Source organism: Netta rufina, assembly GCF_964035555.1.
Source record: "Netta rufina genome assembly, chromosome: 8".
Classification (NCBI taxonomy): domain Eukaryota; kingdom Metazoa; phylum Chordata; class Aves; order Anseriformes; family Anatidae; genus Netta; species Netta rufina.
This window is the reverse complement of record NC_140131.1, coordinates 5,187,809-5,204,088: the sequence shown is the minus strand read 5'-3', so window position 1 is coordinate 5,204,088 and position 16,280 is coordinate 5,187,809. Positions and strand designations below refer to the sequence as shown.

The window sequence follows — 16,280 nt, the reverse complement described above, 5'->3', positions numbered from 1 at the left end:
GAAAGACAGATTTGATTTTTATACATAATGAGAATTCTAGTTAACATACCAGGCTGTCATTGGCAAATATCTGTATATTATCCACAGGAGAATTCAACATCTTTGCTATCTTCCACCTGACGCTCCCTACAGTTTCATTGCTATGAGCCTGTGAAATTAAATGAGATTTGTTTAGTATGCCTGCTCAAGAACTCAATCCTGAGAGCTTTCAAGGAAGTTCTCCTGCATAGGATAGTAAAGGTATTAAGGTATAAAAGAGACTACTGGGGTAGGACAGCACTAGAAATGCTCTATCACTAACAGCAAGGAAACAACTTTTCCACCTTACAGTGATGTAAGCCATTTATGCTACAGACACATCCATTACTGTAGGCTTATACACACATTTAGCATTTTTAGATAGATTTCGCAGGCTGAGTCCTTAAAAACAGCTGCCTCTTTTAAGACCAAGTATTAAAAAGAACCAAGTAGCTAAAAGATCAACATGGCATGAAACACACAGCCTGTACACACATACCTCTATGGTGAAGGTATCTTTGGTAGATTCGTATGTAACATTAAGAGTTAAAATATGTCCATGAAAAGAGGCACCATGAGGTAGAATAGTTCGGGGGACAGAGTAAAGGTCCTGCCGGAAGAGAAAGACAATGGTAAATACCATCCTTGAGAACAAATCCATTTTTAAATTACTTTCACTGTTTTTAATAATACTGGAAGTTGCATTCTTGCCTAGGAAGAAATTATCTTACCTCTATTGTTATCACATAACGCTCTGCCAATAGCAGCAGTCTCTCAATTATTACAAGTTTAGTTGACCTAGGGATAAACATGCAAAATAAGTTACTTGTCTCGGAGATTAGTTTTCAATGCCCACGTATAGCAATCATGAACTGTTTTCAAATGCAGCTCCTTAACACTGGGAATAATTCTTGACCTATTTTCGTAGTTTGTTATAATTGAATCTTGCATTACGCTGCTTGAGACATACTGAACTTCAGAAGCTTCATGTTTCCAGAGGTCACCTCTGTGCTCACATATTCAAGCTATACACATTTAAGCATGCATAAATTATGGGGAAGGATAAAAACATCATTTTCTCTCCCAAATACAAAACACGTTGCCCCAGAAACAACACGAGCAGGACGGCAATTTTGAGAACTTCAGCACTCAGGCTTTCAGTCTATTTATGTTAATTTTTAAATACTATTTTTTTTTAAAAAAAAAAACACAGGTTTTGTTAAAATATTTTTGGAATTCAAATTACATTGTGACAGAATACACAACTACCAATAATGAGAAATGAACACTGAACAGAATATTGCTGGCCAACACAGTAACTCAGCAATTTTGATCATCACTCAAAATCAGTCAGGAAGTTGCTGGGAGCAAATATATACGGCCATATTTGCCTTTTTGAAGACAAGCTTACCTGTAGGGAGATTGAACTGATGTTGCTACTGTAGGCATAGCAGTTGCTGTAAGCATTTTTGTAGCTCTTGTCACAGCGTGTGTTAATGTTGGACCGCCGAGTGCTGAACTGGCCGCCTAGAATATAAAGCGGAGCGTAAGTGGTTGTTTAAATAGACCATTAGTATGTGCCAGAGAGCTACAAGGACAAGAAATACCTGTGGAATTATTTTTTTCTTTAAATAGAATTACCATAGTCAATTATTCTAACCCTAAAATAAAAATAAAAATGAAAGAGGACATACGTACAAGAACAAGTAAAATTTTTTTTTTTTTTTTACCTCCAATCGTGTGTAGCAATCAGCAATGAATTTCTTGTGCAGTGATACCGAATCCTGCAGATACAACAGACAAATGATTTAGAACTTAATACAAAAACGTAGGAATTACTTATAAACTGAAAGAACCCAACAAACTACAGATTTTAACACGCAGAGTGTCAAATTGCTCTGAATGTCAAAGCATTTTCATATACAAATATGTTTACCTTTTTCAATCTAGGAGTTAGGTTAATATAGCTGTAATTTATTATCAATTGAATAGCTTCATTTGCAATTTCTTCATCAGGTGATTCCATTGCAATCTTCCAAATGAAATCCATTCCTATTAATTCCAGTTTTTCTACACTCTATGCAAAAAAGAACAGCAGTAAAACATGACTGGATTTCTTAAGTAAGAAAGAGTTCAAATGGGAACAAAACAGTTTTTCATCTGCTGGGAAAGTACTTTTAATTAAATTTTAACAATTTTATTTTCCAACACGTTGCCAAGTTTTGCCACATTGCAAAGTGACACCAGTAGCTACAAACTTACATATTCATACTAGAAACAAAACATTTGTTTACAGGTGAAGTTCCAAAGAGCACTTCCAGCCAAGCCATGTGAAGAATTTTACAGTTCAAAACCACTGAGAAATGTAATCGGGAATGGAATTTGTTTCACAGAGGTCAATGTGGTAACAAACCACATTGGGTAAATAAATAATAAAACATCATAAAACCTACTAGAATACTTAGCAAAAAAAATATGCATTTGAAGTAAATTAACTCTGTGATAGAGATCTAGAATGCCTACGGAAAATACTTAACATAAAACCATTAACTTAAAGCCAGACAAGGATCACAAAGTTAAAAAAGAACTTGACTATGATAAGCCTAAGTCCTCTGTAAAGGAATAGAGAAACACACATTTTCCTGCCAAGGAAAAGCAAGAGAAATTCACACTAGAATTCATGATTGTTACTAGACCTGTGCAGAATTTTAGAAGCTACACACCAGCTTCTTGTTATCAATGACTGAATTTTATATTTAAGGCCTGTCTGGACGCCTACCTGGGCAGCCTGCTCTAAGGAACCTGCTTTGCCGGGGGGGGAGTTAGACCTGATGATCTTTCAAGGTCCCTTCCAAACCCTTCAATTCTGTGATGCTCCTATAGTTATTTCAGCATTTTAGCTTCAGAATTTAACAACATTAATGCTAGAAGGACAATCTGCATACTAACACAAACACGACCATATCAAACAGCTGATACAGAATCCTCGTCTAACCTCCTCCCTTCCTCAAGATACCACAAGTAGTACACAAGAATGAACTTGACAGAACACTCACCAACTGAGTCCCTTGCCTCTTTAGTCGATGGTCACACAGGTTCACATTTTCAAAGAAAGTCTTAAATAAACTAAAACCTGAAAGTGAAAAGTGATGCAAGCATTTTATTTAGGTCAGGACAAGTTTTTATCCTTTTTTAAAGGAGATATCAAATGCAAGAGTGACCTTTTTCTTCTATAACTATTAAAACTCAGAATGACAGCAGAAGACCCCTTTGTTTACAGAGCTGTTTGACGTTTAATTTGAAGACTTAGAAAGCAAAATGATTATATTTATTTAAAAACCATGTTGACCAACATAATTTTCATACCATTCATAGTAATTTCATACGACTCCAGTTTAAGAATTTTCTCTTTGAAGAGCTGTTGCTGTACATCACTCTCTAGATCATGTTGTCCTTTGGTAAACCACTCAAAGCACATCTGTGAGTGAAAAGCAGGTATGTTTTTATCCTATTGTCATTACAATTATTTAAATTGTCGTTGCTGTATAAAACTACATCAGATACTACCTATACTACCTTACATAACTGTGTAACTCATCACACAAAAGCTTGATCTGCAGCAAGAAATTCAAAATCTCACAGTAACTTTACTTATTATACCAGCTGTACTGCAGCATTGAGGTACTTAATCTTGATAGTCATCTCGCACCCAAATATCACTGAACATCTCTTTTATGACTCTGCAAGCTTTCAGGCAGCTATTTTCTAGCTAGCATCCATAAACCTGCAACTAATCTCCTCACCAACATTTCTCTTCCAGTCAAGTTTAATATTAAAAGAGCATCCTAGTCATAAGCAAACATAACAGAAGTGGCTTCATTAGCTTACACAGTAAGCATCTGATACCTTATTACTTAACGTTTACTACTTGAGTTCCATGTACCTCAACAAATAAAGGTTCATGAATAGCACATGTAAGATTCACTCTGCAACCACAGACAACAACTTGAGCATTTCTTACCTCTCGATCTAACTCACAAACATCCTGGCCAGTTACAAGGCATTCCCAGATCTCCCTGGCACGATTCCAGCCCAAATAAAGAGTGGCTTCTTGCAGAAAAAATGCCAAAAATTTTAGATGTGCTTCCAAATACTGTAAAAGGAAACAAACACAGTTTTAAGATTTTTCTTTCCATAACAAGAACTCTGAACATTTTTATTTATTTATTTTTTTTAGTTTTGACAAACTTAGTGATTGAATATGAGTACAGTTTGCAAAGCCTGAGGACTAGAAACTCTGTGAAATGCACTTAGTTTCTATTTCACACAGTTCTTAAAATTACTGCTTTTTGATTATCTTTCTATGATGGCTTCAAACCGAAGCTTGCATATAAGCCAAAGGCTGCACAAGCTTGGAGACAGGAGCTCCTGGAATAAGGAGATCATGTTCTCAACAAATCAGAGAAGACTCTGAGAAGAGATTTGTCGAGTGTGATGTTCCATCACCCTTGTTACATAATATAACGAAGCTGTAATAATTCCCAACAGATAAGTGTCAGAATTATGAATAAAAACTAGTGCAATTATTCACCAGACAGAATATATTCCAGTGAATTCCCAAAATAAAAAAACAACTAAATTTTATAAGACATGATGTAGTATATCACTGACCAAGTTTTCAACCCCCTAAGGTAGTAAGAAATGCAGGTTCAATACCTCCCGGTAAGTGTATCGGCCATCCACTAACGTTCCTCCAACAAGCCCTCCAGGACCTGCCACAGACGCAGCCAAACGGTGGCATGATATTAAGCTTCCTGTCACCAACTTCACTATTTCAAAGTTTTTCTTTAGATCTTGAATAATGCTCTTGGTAAAACAAACAAACATCAATAAAAGAGGTTTTTAAAAAATATATATAAACAGACATGCATTCAACAGTCTGCTCTTTTACAGGAAAGTGTTTTTTACGGGAAGGATAATGATCCCCTCTCACCAGAGTCAGCTGTACCCCTTCCAAATATCCCAAGCCCTCTGGCAATACCATTTTCAGCATGTGCTGAAATATGTGTGCTGCAGATTGCAAACAAAGTCCCACACCTCCGCTTAGCCATAGAATAGCACACATGATTTGCTGGTATTTCAATCTGTTTTCCAACTGTCAATGTTAATACAACTACAAATTAACTGCTCTAAACATTAGCAATGGTAGTTTCTTAATAGAGACATACTTGTTAATTATTTTACAAAAAGCTGAGAACAAAATAAAACAGTCCTGACACAGCAAACAGATTTTATTTATAAACATATGCACACACACAACAATGGGCAGCACACAACACAGCTTCTCTACTTGTAGATTTACTTTATGCTACATCACAAAGCTGTACTTATTGTTTTTTGTTTTTTCTTTTTTTCCCCCCCTCTCTTTTCTAAACTCTAAAGAAGCAGAGCCATACAGACATAACGAGGGAGTCAAAATCTCAGCACATATTCTTACCTTGTCTTGTTTTTGGTAAGTTTGCTTAATAAATGAACGCGTGATTTCATGAAGCTGACGTAATGCTGGCACCACCCACACAAACTGAGGATTGTTGTGCTGGGATGACTAGTAGTGAGAAAGGTAAAAAAGAATTACACATGCGTACGTGCTCAGCCATGTACTAATTCTCCTCATAGACTCTTAAAGAGTAATGATTGTCATTAATACCCGTTTCAAAACAACAGTTACTAGCTCAGAAGGGTTCAGTGACTTGTTCCTGGTTCCCTTCCAAACATCAAAGGTGCCCCTTTACCTTCTTCAAGATGTCCTTTGAAACATTTTGCTGTGATTATTAAGCCCAAAGTACCACCTCCTTGCTAGAGAACATGCAAATTTAGTACACAAAATCTCAGTTGCAGCAGAGGGATAACAACCACCACCTTCCTCAATTACAGGAGATAAAGCGGGCCAGTTAGGGCTTTAAAGGGCAAATACAGTCAAATGAGGTTACTTATTGTTAAGGTGAGAATAACAGAAGAAAAAAAATCTGAAGTACTACTGAGGGTTAAGAGATGAGAAGAAATTTCTGATTTGGTGCTGCAAGGAGCCCTCTGATAGGAAGCAAAGGCTATTTAAGCTGCATTTTGAAAGAGATCCTACAAAGGATCCTACCTCATTGTTAGAACTGCTCATCACTTTTCTGGGAGGCTTCATGTTCTGTAAAGTTTGATCACACAAACCAGTACTGAAGTTTTTTTGTTCAGGTAAGTGATGTCTGGTTTAAATACCGACAATAACCAATACCACCTGATCGCTTAGACACACTAAAGTAACCTGCCCATAATAGCGTTCTACTGAAGACTCCCTCATGTAGCTGAGAATGTTGTCTTAATATTACATTCCCTCCTAATTTACTTCTTCATTTCCCCTAACACAGGGAAATAAGCAAATGATGTATTTTTAAAAGCATATTGTACGCTTTCCCCATTTTTTCCAGCCTATAGTTACAGCTTTCCGTTAGCGTTCCCCACTGCAGCACCTTTGTTAAGGCCCTTGGCAGAATGCAATTAAAAAGAATGCAAGAACAGGAAAGCATAAGATCAGAAAAGACTGCAAAATTTTGCAGACATTGAGAACCCAAACTTGTAAATCTGTATTCACAAACAAAAGCAAAAAAGAAAAGTGATCAATATCAAGAAACATACTATGCTTCCTAAAGAACTAACATCCTCTATAGATGCTGCATGACAGACAAAACCTAATTTAATATGAAAGAAATTTATGAAAAAGGTACAAGCCTTTTGTTTTATGGGCATATTTCCAGTTCAAAAAAAAAAACCAACCAAACAACAGAAGATAGAATTCTTGCAAATCTCAGAAAACTGCCTGCTATATGAACAGTGCAGCATAGAGTAGGTACAGTCTACTAAGCCATGCATGTGTCTACTGCTGCCAAACACATCTTAGCACAGGCAGGCCCAAGAATGACTACTTCCATGTTAGACAAGAAGTTATTTTTTTTTAAATTGAAATAAATTCCTATGATTTAAATATTGATTTGCATTGAGACTTAGCGGACATGCCAGAAACACATGCTTAACTCAAAGAAAACTAATTTAAGCTTTCACGTGAACAGGACAGTTAAAATACTGACATACCTTTATAGTGGTTCCATTTGCAAATTCTAACCTTGGGCCCATCCTGGTAGTTTCCCATAAACTGATCATTCCTTGTGCTGAAAATTTGTTTAAAACAAAGGCAAGAGACTTACTACAAGTCTCGGGGTCAAACTGGCTCACACAAAGCCTACCCCTCTCATGGACTCCCCAAGGTAAGAACTTACAGATGGGACACATAATTTGCACGTCTTGAAAGAAGAGGCCAACATGAAGGCTAAGTAATGTTTCATTTTGGAAAAGACAAAACAATAAACCAACCCTCTTAATATCCTCTATGCATTTAATGATGTAACTTCTTTTGATTGCTTCTTTCACTGCGTAGGCATCACTGAGGATTGTCAGGTGTTCCTCCAACGCCTGCTGAATGAGACTACATGGTAACGTTGGAAGATGAGCCAGCTCCCAAAGGACCTCCAGAACCTACAGGAACAAATCCAAAACTGATCAGGACCTGGAAAGTGCAAAGACTACAAACCGCATGTTTAATAAAGAAAAAAAAAATAAATCACATTCACATGCCTTTCCAGTGGTTGTTTCCACCCGTGCTTCTCGACCAATGCGCCCTATCAGGCTCAAGAGCTTCTGTCGCACTCTATCACTCTCTGTTTCCCAGCTCTGTACAGAAAAGAAACGTTCAGTATAACAGCAGCACACACTGTCAGTCTGTTAAGTCTCAAGTGGACACAAAAATATAATTTACAATTGTGTTTTACTGCAGGAAAATCAAAACACAGAACAAGTACGTTTCCACCACGTGTATTTCTTCATTTTTGTTACGAGCAACCACAGTAACAATTTGCCCAATCTTTTTTCAAATACAAGCTATAAGAGATCGGATATATTAAAATCTCACTTTTTAAGTGCTTTTGCACTGAATACATGACATTAAAATCTAAGTCAATTAGTAGTATAGTGGCAATTATGTTTTTGGGTTAACAAAAAAAAAAATCAGTATTACAAGTGTTGTTCTACAGCCATTTTTTTTTTTTAATATACACACACATTTTACTTTACATTTATATATCTAAGATATAAATGTATGCAAGGCACTTGCCTTTTTCAGTACATTTTTAAGTACTTCTCCTACTAAGGAACATAAATTTATGTTAAAGCTTACCTTTTGAATTAGAACAAATAAGTGATTAAGCTGGTCAGAACTAAACTTCACAGCAGCTGCAGCAATAATGGTATGTATGTTTTCAATCACAGTGGAGGATTGTCCTGACTGGAAAGAAGAAGGAAAACACAAGAAGGTAGGTTTTAATCCCAAGTGAGGTAGTGAAAAGTCTTCAGTGTAAGCATTATTCTACTATTTCTATTAATGAGAAATGTAACAGCTTTGGACATGTTAGAAACACAAGCTAGGAATAACTGACTCTGCTCCTTGTTCTGTTGGCACAGAGGTCATTAGAAGCAACTCAAAAGCAGGAAAGAACAGTGGTCCAACCTGGTCTGCCATGGCCCTGCAAAAAATAGCTTCCTTGCAAAAAGGGAGGAAGGTCAAGCCTGTAAGACTTAGAGTAGACAGCCCGAGGCTTGAAAACGTTAAGTCTTGTTTCACTGATTCTTTAATATACCGATTTATACCAGTGTTCAAGCACATTGACAACCTCTTATGTCTCTCATGGAAGGAACCAAGCAAATATAAAACAGACAAATGAACAGCTAACATTCCACCAGCTAAAGAACTTGGTAATAAAAAGTACTTATTTTTTCAAGGCAGCCTAAAAGCATCTGTCTAATCTTGATTGCTTACCTGTATTCTCCAAATCTTGGTAAGCTCATCTAAAGATAATTTACTGCCTAGCAGTTCTATAATTCCCTTTATACGGTCACAGTACTGCGCTTGGTCTATATTACCTATGAAATAAAGAACAACAATTGAATTAATTTATTTAAACCATTAGACACGTTAAATGCATAATAATAAATAAATTACATTAAAGGGGACAAGAATAAAGTTATCTTTATCCTAAAATTCTCAATCTACTGCTACAAAAAATCCAGTCTAAAGAAGGAAAAAGAGCAAGATTCCTTCTATTCTTGTTTTACTTCATACATCTGATAGCAATCTACTCCTACATGGCCTTACTGCTTGGAAAAAAGAACTTTTCCTGCTCTTCTACAGGTTTAAAAAAAAAACACGTAGGTACGTGAGTACAAACCTCAGGTACAGCGGAAGACATCTGCACAAATGTCAAAGAGAACTAGATGACAGTAGCAGAAATCTGCTGGGTATCCTCACTCTGTTTTGACAATGACAAAATCCTTGAACTCCTTTGTTAGTAATGCTTCACTCAAACGTATTAAAAAAGGACGGACCAAATTTTTAAGTTTAAGACATTCAAAGCACATGCTGAAGATCTTTGTGAAAGCACTTACCTTCTAGAGCAATTGACAAGACAGAATTTTCTACGAGCCAGTTTAGTAAGCGGTCTGTATCTATTGCATTCTTCACTGACTTGGACACAGTGCTGTCTTCTATTAATTTGGTTACCTAAAAATTTCAAAATGGGAGATTCTAATGATGCACATGCATTATAAGTGCTTATAATGAAATCTATTCAAAATGCTTTCTACAAAGCTTAAGTGTGAATCCTGAAATATTTTGAGCACAGGAGAATTTTTCTTTCAATTATTTTTGTTTTTTAAATAAACTGTTTAACGGTAAATTCCTAACCCACCTCCTAGGAATCGGTCTGATGCAGCAGATTCTTGTTCCCGATCTGACACAGAAAAGCTTGCCTGGGCTGCATGTTGCTACAGATATACCAGAAGTGGGTTATCTCAGGCTTCTGCCTGTGATACTCAAATTAGTGTCCTATTTTTATCAAACACAGAACCGATACAGGCTCATCACGCCAGGGAAAAGGTGGAGAAAAGTACATTTATGCTAGAGCCTTCAAAAGCTGCGCTTTTGTAACTTCACCAAGGATACAGTGTTTAAGATTAAGAACCACAGTGCAATGAGGCTTAGTATTTCAATTTTCCCTTAAGTAGAGAAGCAAAAAGCCCAGAAGAAGGACTCTAAAACACCCTAAGAGTGTCTGCATACTAAAAAAGGTCTTCTCTGAGACATTGAAGTTGAACAATTTCTGGAAGGAAGAAGTGAATGAACAACTCTATACTTAACCACAAGTTCCAGGAAAAAGAAAATGTTTTCTCCTACTTTTATCTAAGAGCCTAGCAGAAAGAGCCCTGTTCCATAAACTTCAGCTCCTAGACACTACTACAATGCCCACACACCAACCATAATAAAAAATACAACTACATAGCATAATGATCTGATACATCTGGCCTGAGAACACCAATTGAGGATTAAGTTGCCTCTCCCTGCCCTTTTTTTCTCCCTTTTCCTCACAACAGGAAAAAGAGAAAAGCAGTATCTCAGAATTATGAGCATGATCTCAGAGTACTGAAGGAATGATATACACTGTTGCTTATAAATGAAGTTTAAATTACATGTAGTTTTCTAACTGGGAGACCGCAGTCCTTTCAGTAGCTACTAATATTACAAGCAATTCCTGTCACATGAATTTGTTTTGGTATTTATGAGCTTTTGCTAAGGCAACAGAATTTGTAAGATGTTGCACCCTCCTTTTTAAGGTTGTGGCTTTAGCAACTTACCAACAACCCATCCCACCCACGCACATGCATGTGTGCGCACACAAACACACCCACATGTAGCAAACCTACTTCTTTGAGGGAATTCATTTTTGCACTGAAGTGAGGAGATTTTAACATGCGCAACAGAATGTCCAGCCGTAAATCATCCACTGCAGTTACTAAATCAGGTTGGAAGCGCATACACAGCAGTTTGATGCCAGACAAGAGCTCAGGGATACTGACTAGTCTCTGTTGAAAACGAAACAAAAACAACAAAAAAAAGACAAATAAGAGGCAGTACTGGTTTTAGTATTCAGTTTCAGACTTCAATAATACACAAACAGTAGGTTTAGTGATCCACTATTTAAGCTACAGACATCTGAAAGTGCTACTTATACATTGGAAATTTTAAGACAACAAAAGCTTTTGTTAAGTGAACTCTCCTGCTACAGCTTGGTGCACTGAATTGCTCCTCTGTTATGCATAATTTCCAGTATGTAATTAACAAAAGTAAGTAAGTAAAAAGTCAGTACTCAAGTTTATTACAGCTGGATGCCAAATTCAGTGCAATATGAGGCAATCACAAGTTACAAGGAAATTTCAGATAGTCGTATGGTTTTGGTTGGAAGGGACCTTAAAGATCATCTAGTTCCAACCCCCCCCCCTTGCGGGCAGGGACACCACTTTAAACAACAGTTGCAAGATTTTTAGAAGCAAACAGATAACGCAACAGTTGTATGCACAGAAGTTATAAGAATTTAACAGAATGCATCTTCAAAATTAGAAAAGTGAGCAATCAGTACACTGCAGAAGGGGACCAACAAAAATGTATTTGACAGTAACACTGGGAAGATATTTTTAAAAGGGTGAAAACATTTAGTATCTAATTAAAAGTAAAAGGGATTTATGAAAAATTGGGTAAATGCAGGCTAGCTACGTTTCAATATTTTGAGCTAAGTCACTCAGAATTCAGAACAGGCTGTATTTTTGTAAGTGAGAATAAGATTTTGTTCTAGTCTACACAGACATCATTTCCACAACATATGGAAAGTTCTTAATTATTTCATTTATAAAACATTACCTTGTCTTTCAAGTCCTTCTCTTCTACATTCTGTACATATTTAATCATTTTATGAATGACTGGGTCAAGCATGGGCTAAAAAGAATGAGAGAAAAAGGCATGAAGATCATTTTATGTTTCCTGAAATGAATTACATTACTCAGCATATCTGGCTGCAGCAAAATGAAATACTTAACTGAAAGTCAGTTATCTTAAACATAGAGCAACACATGCAACATATATAAAACTATCCTGCAAGTTAAGTCCAGAAAAAAGAAGCACCTAGACTAAGAAGCTACTTGAGACCACAACAGGTTTACAGATGACCCCAACCTACCCCAAACCCATTTCAAAGTGCATCAATTATTAGATGCATATGCCCCTTTGACCCCCATTAGCTCCTAAAATATATCCTTTTCAAATAAAGGCTTTGTTATTTATTAAACCGGTGCTTTTTGTTAGTGAATGTAGATGTAAAACCTAGAGCACATTTGCAAGTTTACAGAGATCATGGTGTGTTTTTTTTTTCTTGTATCACACTTTTTACAGTCTAAACTCTCATAACCATGAGCTCTATCTCTGCCAGAAAAAGAAATAAAAAACCAAAAATCTATCCATCACGCTGTGTTCTTTCCCTGCATGCTTTACACTGATGAAACTTACTAAGAGCAGTCCCAAAATTTCTCACCATTGCAAATGTTGATAGACAATTAAAGATCACTGTGCTTGGAAAAAGAATTTGAATGTTGTCTGAGCCCTCTATTGATTTCCTTCAGGATTCTTAAAATGGTTCCTGTACTTTATCCAAGGTGAATTTGGGAGGCTTTTTAGAATCGGTCACCAGTTTCACATCAGTCAAACTCATTTTTAGTCCTCTTATTTTCCAAATTGCTACGATGAAAAAAGATTCTCACATACTTGTGTTTCTGACACTATGCTGCCTAGGATTTCTGTATTAAAATAGATCTAAATCTGAGCAAATGACCAGTCACATTTTTCAAGGCTTTTATATTTGCTGAAAAGAATTCATAATAGACATTTTACCTGTACTACAGAAGAGTTCAGATATTCTGCACAAACTCCAAATGGTTGAACTAATGCAGAGATTGCCTGAAGAAAAAAAAAAAAAAACAGCAGTACATATAAACTGATTTTAGAATGTAACTCCTTTGCAACAATGCATGGTTCAGGAAAGAGACATTACTGTATGCTGTAGAATACAATATATATTTTCGCCTGAAATTAAAAATGCCTTCCCATTTTTCATTAGTATCAGTCCTCTCATCATTCTGTCCAGTCTTCTGTCTAATCCTGTTTCAGCCAGAGAAATAATCAGACACAAAAAGGGCGCATCACATTTTGGTTGCTTAACAGCAATGAGAAGTGGGAAGACAAGACTTAAGTTTAAAGCCATATGGTGAATTTCTTTTCCAAAGAAATGGCAGAAAGCTTTTGCAAATGTGTCATATACATACATGTCCAGCTCATTTCAACCCAAGGTTTTCAACCGATATCCGTCATCAGGAAATTAAGTGTGTAAAGACATTTGCCAATGAAGAATATTAAACCTAGCTTCTACTAAGAGTGGGTCAAAAATTATGAATGAAATTGAATATGCCCCGCTGCAATCAAAGTCTTAAGTTTAGTGATGCTGAACGAGACTCCCTAAACAAGTAGTTATTACTCATTAAACAGTCAAAATTTCTATTTGAGTATCAGGATTTAAATTGAATTTTCTTACTCTTCTGCCATGCTTATATAAGAACTCATCCTTTCATAAAGCAGCAAGTATTAATACTCTAAGAAAAGAAATTCAATTCTCCCAATATGACAGTTCATTGAAAACAGACTAATTTTATACTTGGAGACAAGATTCTAAATTACATTGTTTTCCCTTGGCCTCCTCGTTCTTCACAGCTTGAAAAAAAGATATGAAGTCAAGTTAGGAAGCTGAAAACAAAGAAGTTAAGCTTTGCCACCAAAAAAATAGTTTAGAACTGTTAAGACTGATTTTAGACACAGCTTTTGAAAAGTTGCTTAAGATTAGACAATATCTGTCTTCCTAAGGATTTTTTCTTAAAAAATGATTTCTATAATGCACAAAAGTTAATTCACTTCCAGCTAAATGCAGATAAAGCTGAAGTAATCAGAAAACCAGCAACCTACTGGTGAATATGCAGTGAAACTAGACTGATCAATGTCTAACTGGAAGGCTGAACGTTAGACAGAAAAGCATGCTAACCCTTCCCTCTTTCCTCTGAAGCCTCAAGAGGTCTCTTTAGTCAGGACTCTTACGCACAGCCTCATCTGACCTCCGGTGTGACAGCATTCCTCCAGGGCTATGTGGGAGGATTGCTCTTGTACCAAAGTAAAGGTAAGAGCACTGCCAAAAATGATGTTACTGGTTCTATATGAAGTGACTAATGGAAAGAGAGGAGTCTAGGGACGAACGATGAACTTACCCCAAGCTCAATATCTTCTGAATTGAGTTTGGACTGAATTGCTGAAAATCCACCCAACTCGGCAAACTGAAATAAAATAATCAATATTATAGTAGCGACCTACAGTATTTTATCTTTCAAATATGCTGTTATAGAAAATACTCCACTAAAAGTTACAGGGATGACAACGAGTATCCTCCACCATAACATCACATGCAACATAAGCTTTACATTTTCATGAGAATTCAGGGACACAGTGGGAATGCAATGCAGTTATATGTGGTCCCAGCTTAAACATCAAGCTACAAAGCATTCTGGGTAAAAATGGATGTAGTGACAAAAGCTAGACCTTATAAAGCAATAGTAGGTTGGCCCAGCACATTTGACTGAGAAACATCACTGAAGCCTAAGATGAACTTTAATCTCTTCTAGTGATAGCTATCATGCTATGGTAAAGGTGCTCAAGGGAAAAGGCAGCAACACGAGATGTGTTTAGCAAGGCTCTTTCCCTAGATGCAGACAGCATTAACATTTTAAACTATTTATTGTGGTTGTCACTCTGAGGAAAGAAGGGAAAAACAAGGGTGGGGAGAGGAGGAAATTACTTGGAGAGCACTGGATTTAAGTGACAAGTACCATTTCTGCTTGGTTTGCATTTACGTACCCTGTTTACCAGATCCACCAGCCACCCATGAGGTTCCTTGAAAAATTAAAACATTAAAAAATTAGTAGCTGCAACAAACACTTGTCTCTGGAACAGATGTGGACAGACACATTGAGTGCATTAACCCACACCCTAAAGGCACACACTGTTATTTCACAGATCACAGCAGTGTGTTTACAACAGCTCCTTTGCTAAGTGTGTAGCTGGAGCTCTGGGAGGTTCTCATTAGCAGTATCCGTTTTTGGATTCTACCTGACATCACTGACCATGTGCTGTGGTAACAATACACACTGTGGCTGCTGACTCACAAGCAAATATATTTATAACACATTAGCTGTTGTGGAACATCACTAAAGGACCTTTCCCAAAGCAGCAGATGGAGAATTTTCTTTCTACAGCCACAAACATGTTTCCTGAAGGGAAAAAAAATCAACAACATCGAGGTTCTTTTTTAGACCCACCTGTCTGGAGCAACCACAAGACAATGCAAACCTCAAAAACTGGCTTCTCACCAGTGTTTGATGAAGATATCCCAAACCTGGGTGACAGAAAAGTGTGAATTCTCTGCTGGAACTATACACCTTGAGTTATCCTGGTCATTTCATACTCAACAGATGTCAGTCCTTAGATGCAACAGATCTACCCATCTGATTGTTGTGTTACTTCAGACAGGAAAGTACAGCAATTTCTAAATCCAGTTTCCAACAGAGAACTGGGACATTCTGAGAGGACTAAGGGAATTCATTTCCACAGACCAACATATACTGAAGATCTGGTTATTGTAATTCTTGATCACACTTTTAAGCTTTCTTGTGTTACAAGTACCTATTAACCAATCTGTTCTGAAACAAGAACATCTACCCTAAAAAGCAGCTTAGGGCATGCCATGCTCACCTTCTGAAATGTGGATATGGGTGAGACAGCATGCATGTTGCCCTCCCCGAAGACTTCTGCCCAGTTTCTCTGGCACACCTTCATTCGATTTTTGAAATGATATTCATTGTCGGGATTAAAGGCCTGGAAAGAAAAACACCATGGAAATTAACAGCATGGCTTACACCAGTCCCAAAACTTACCCTGATAATATTTGACTTTTTCAGTTGAACATTCTTTTAGTTGACAATTAAAGATCTAGCAAAAACTAAAGTTCAACAAATGACCCCTGCCTCCTGCCCCTCAGTTCTTACTGTACAAAGGATTCTAAAGTTTCAGTTCTATGTAGACAATATCGAATATCCATGTGAGTCAGCTATCCGTATAAAGGGACAGACGAACTCAATGTACCAGTTTTCAAAAAATAAACACTGACGTGACAGCAGTTGAAGTATTTTTG

General features: G+C 36.8%; 1 protein-coding gene across 1 annotated transcript in view; it reads right to left on the bottom strand.

Annotated features, from left to right (window-relative positions):
• USP24 (ubiquitin specific peptidase 24) overlaps positions 1-16,280 on the bottom strand; it is a 60,232-nt gene that overhangs the window by 29,593 nt on the left and 14,359 nt on the right. Inside the window, exons 5-26 of the mRNA XM_084291212.1 lie at positions 15,842-15,964; positions 14,948-14,983; positions 14,305-14,370; positions 12,887-12,952; positions 11,864-11,938; positions 10,873-11,031; positions 9,559-9,673; positions 8,933-9,036; positions 8,294-8,401; positions 7,696-7,791; positions 7,435-7,596; positions 5,516-5,623; positions 4,735-4,884; positions 4,040-4,171; positions 3,385-3,496; positions 3,075-3,151; positions 1,955-2,095; positions 1,749-1,802; positions 1,430-1,545; positions 750-816; positions 518-628; positions 50-148 (exon numbers count right to left, since the gene is read on the bottom strand). Of these exons, the coding sequence (XP_084147338.1) occupies positions 50-148; positions 518-628; positions 750-816; positions 1,430-1,545; positions 1,749-1,802; positions 1,955-2,095; positions 3,075-3,151; positions 3,385-3,496; positions 4,040-4,171; positions 4,735-4,884; positions 5,516-5,623; positions 7,435-7,596; positions 7,696-7,791; positions 8,294-8,401; positions 8,933-9,036; positions 9,559-9,673; positions 10,873-11,031; positions 11,864-11,938; positions 12,887-12,952; positions 14,305-14,370; positions 14,948-14,983; positions 15,842-15,964 (2,277 nt within the window). The remainder of the gene's footprint in view (positions 1-49; positions 149-517; positions 629-749; positions 817-1,429; positions 1,546-1,748; positions 1,803-1,954; positions 2,096-3,074; positions 3,152-3,384; positions 3,497-4,039; positions 4,172-4,734; positions 4,885-5,515; positions 5,624-7,434; positions 7,597-7,695; positions 7,792-8,293; positions 8,402-8,932; positions 9,037-9,558; positions 9,674-10,872; positions 11,032-11,863; positions 11,939-12,886; positions 12,953-14,304; positions 14,371-14,947; positions 14,984-15,841; positions 15,965-16,280) is intronic.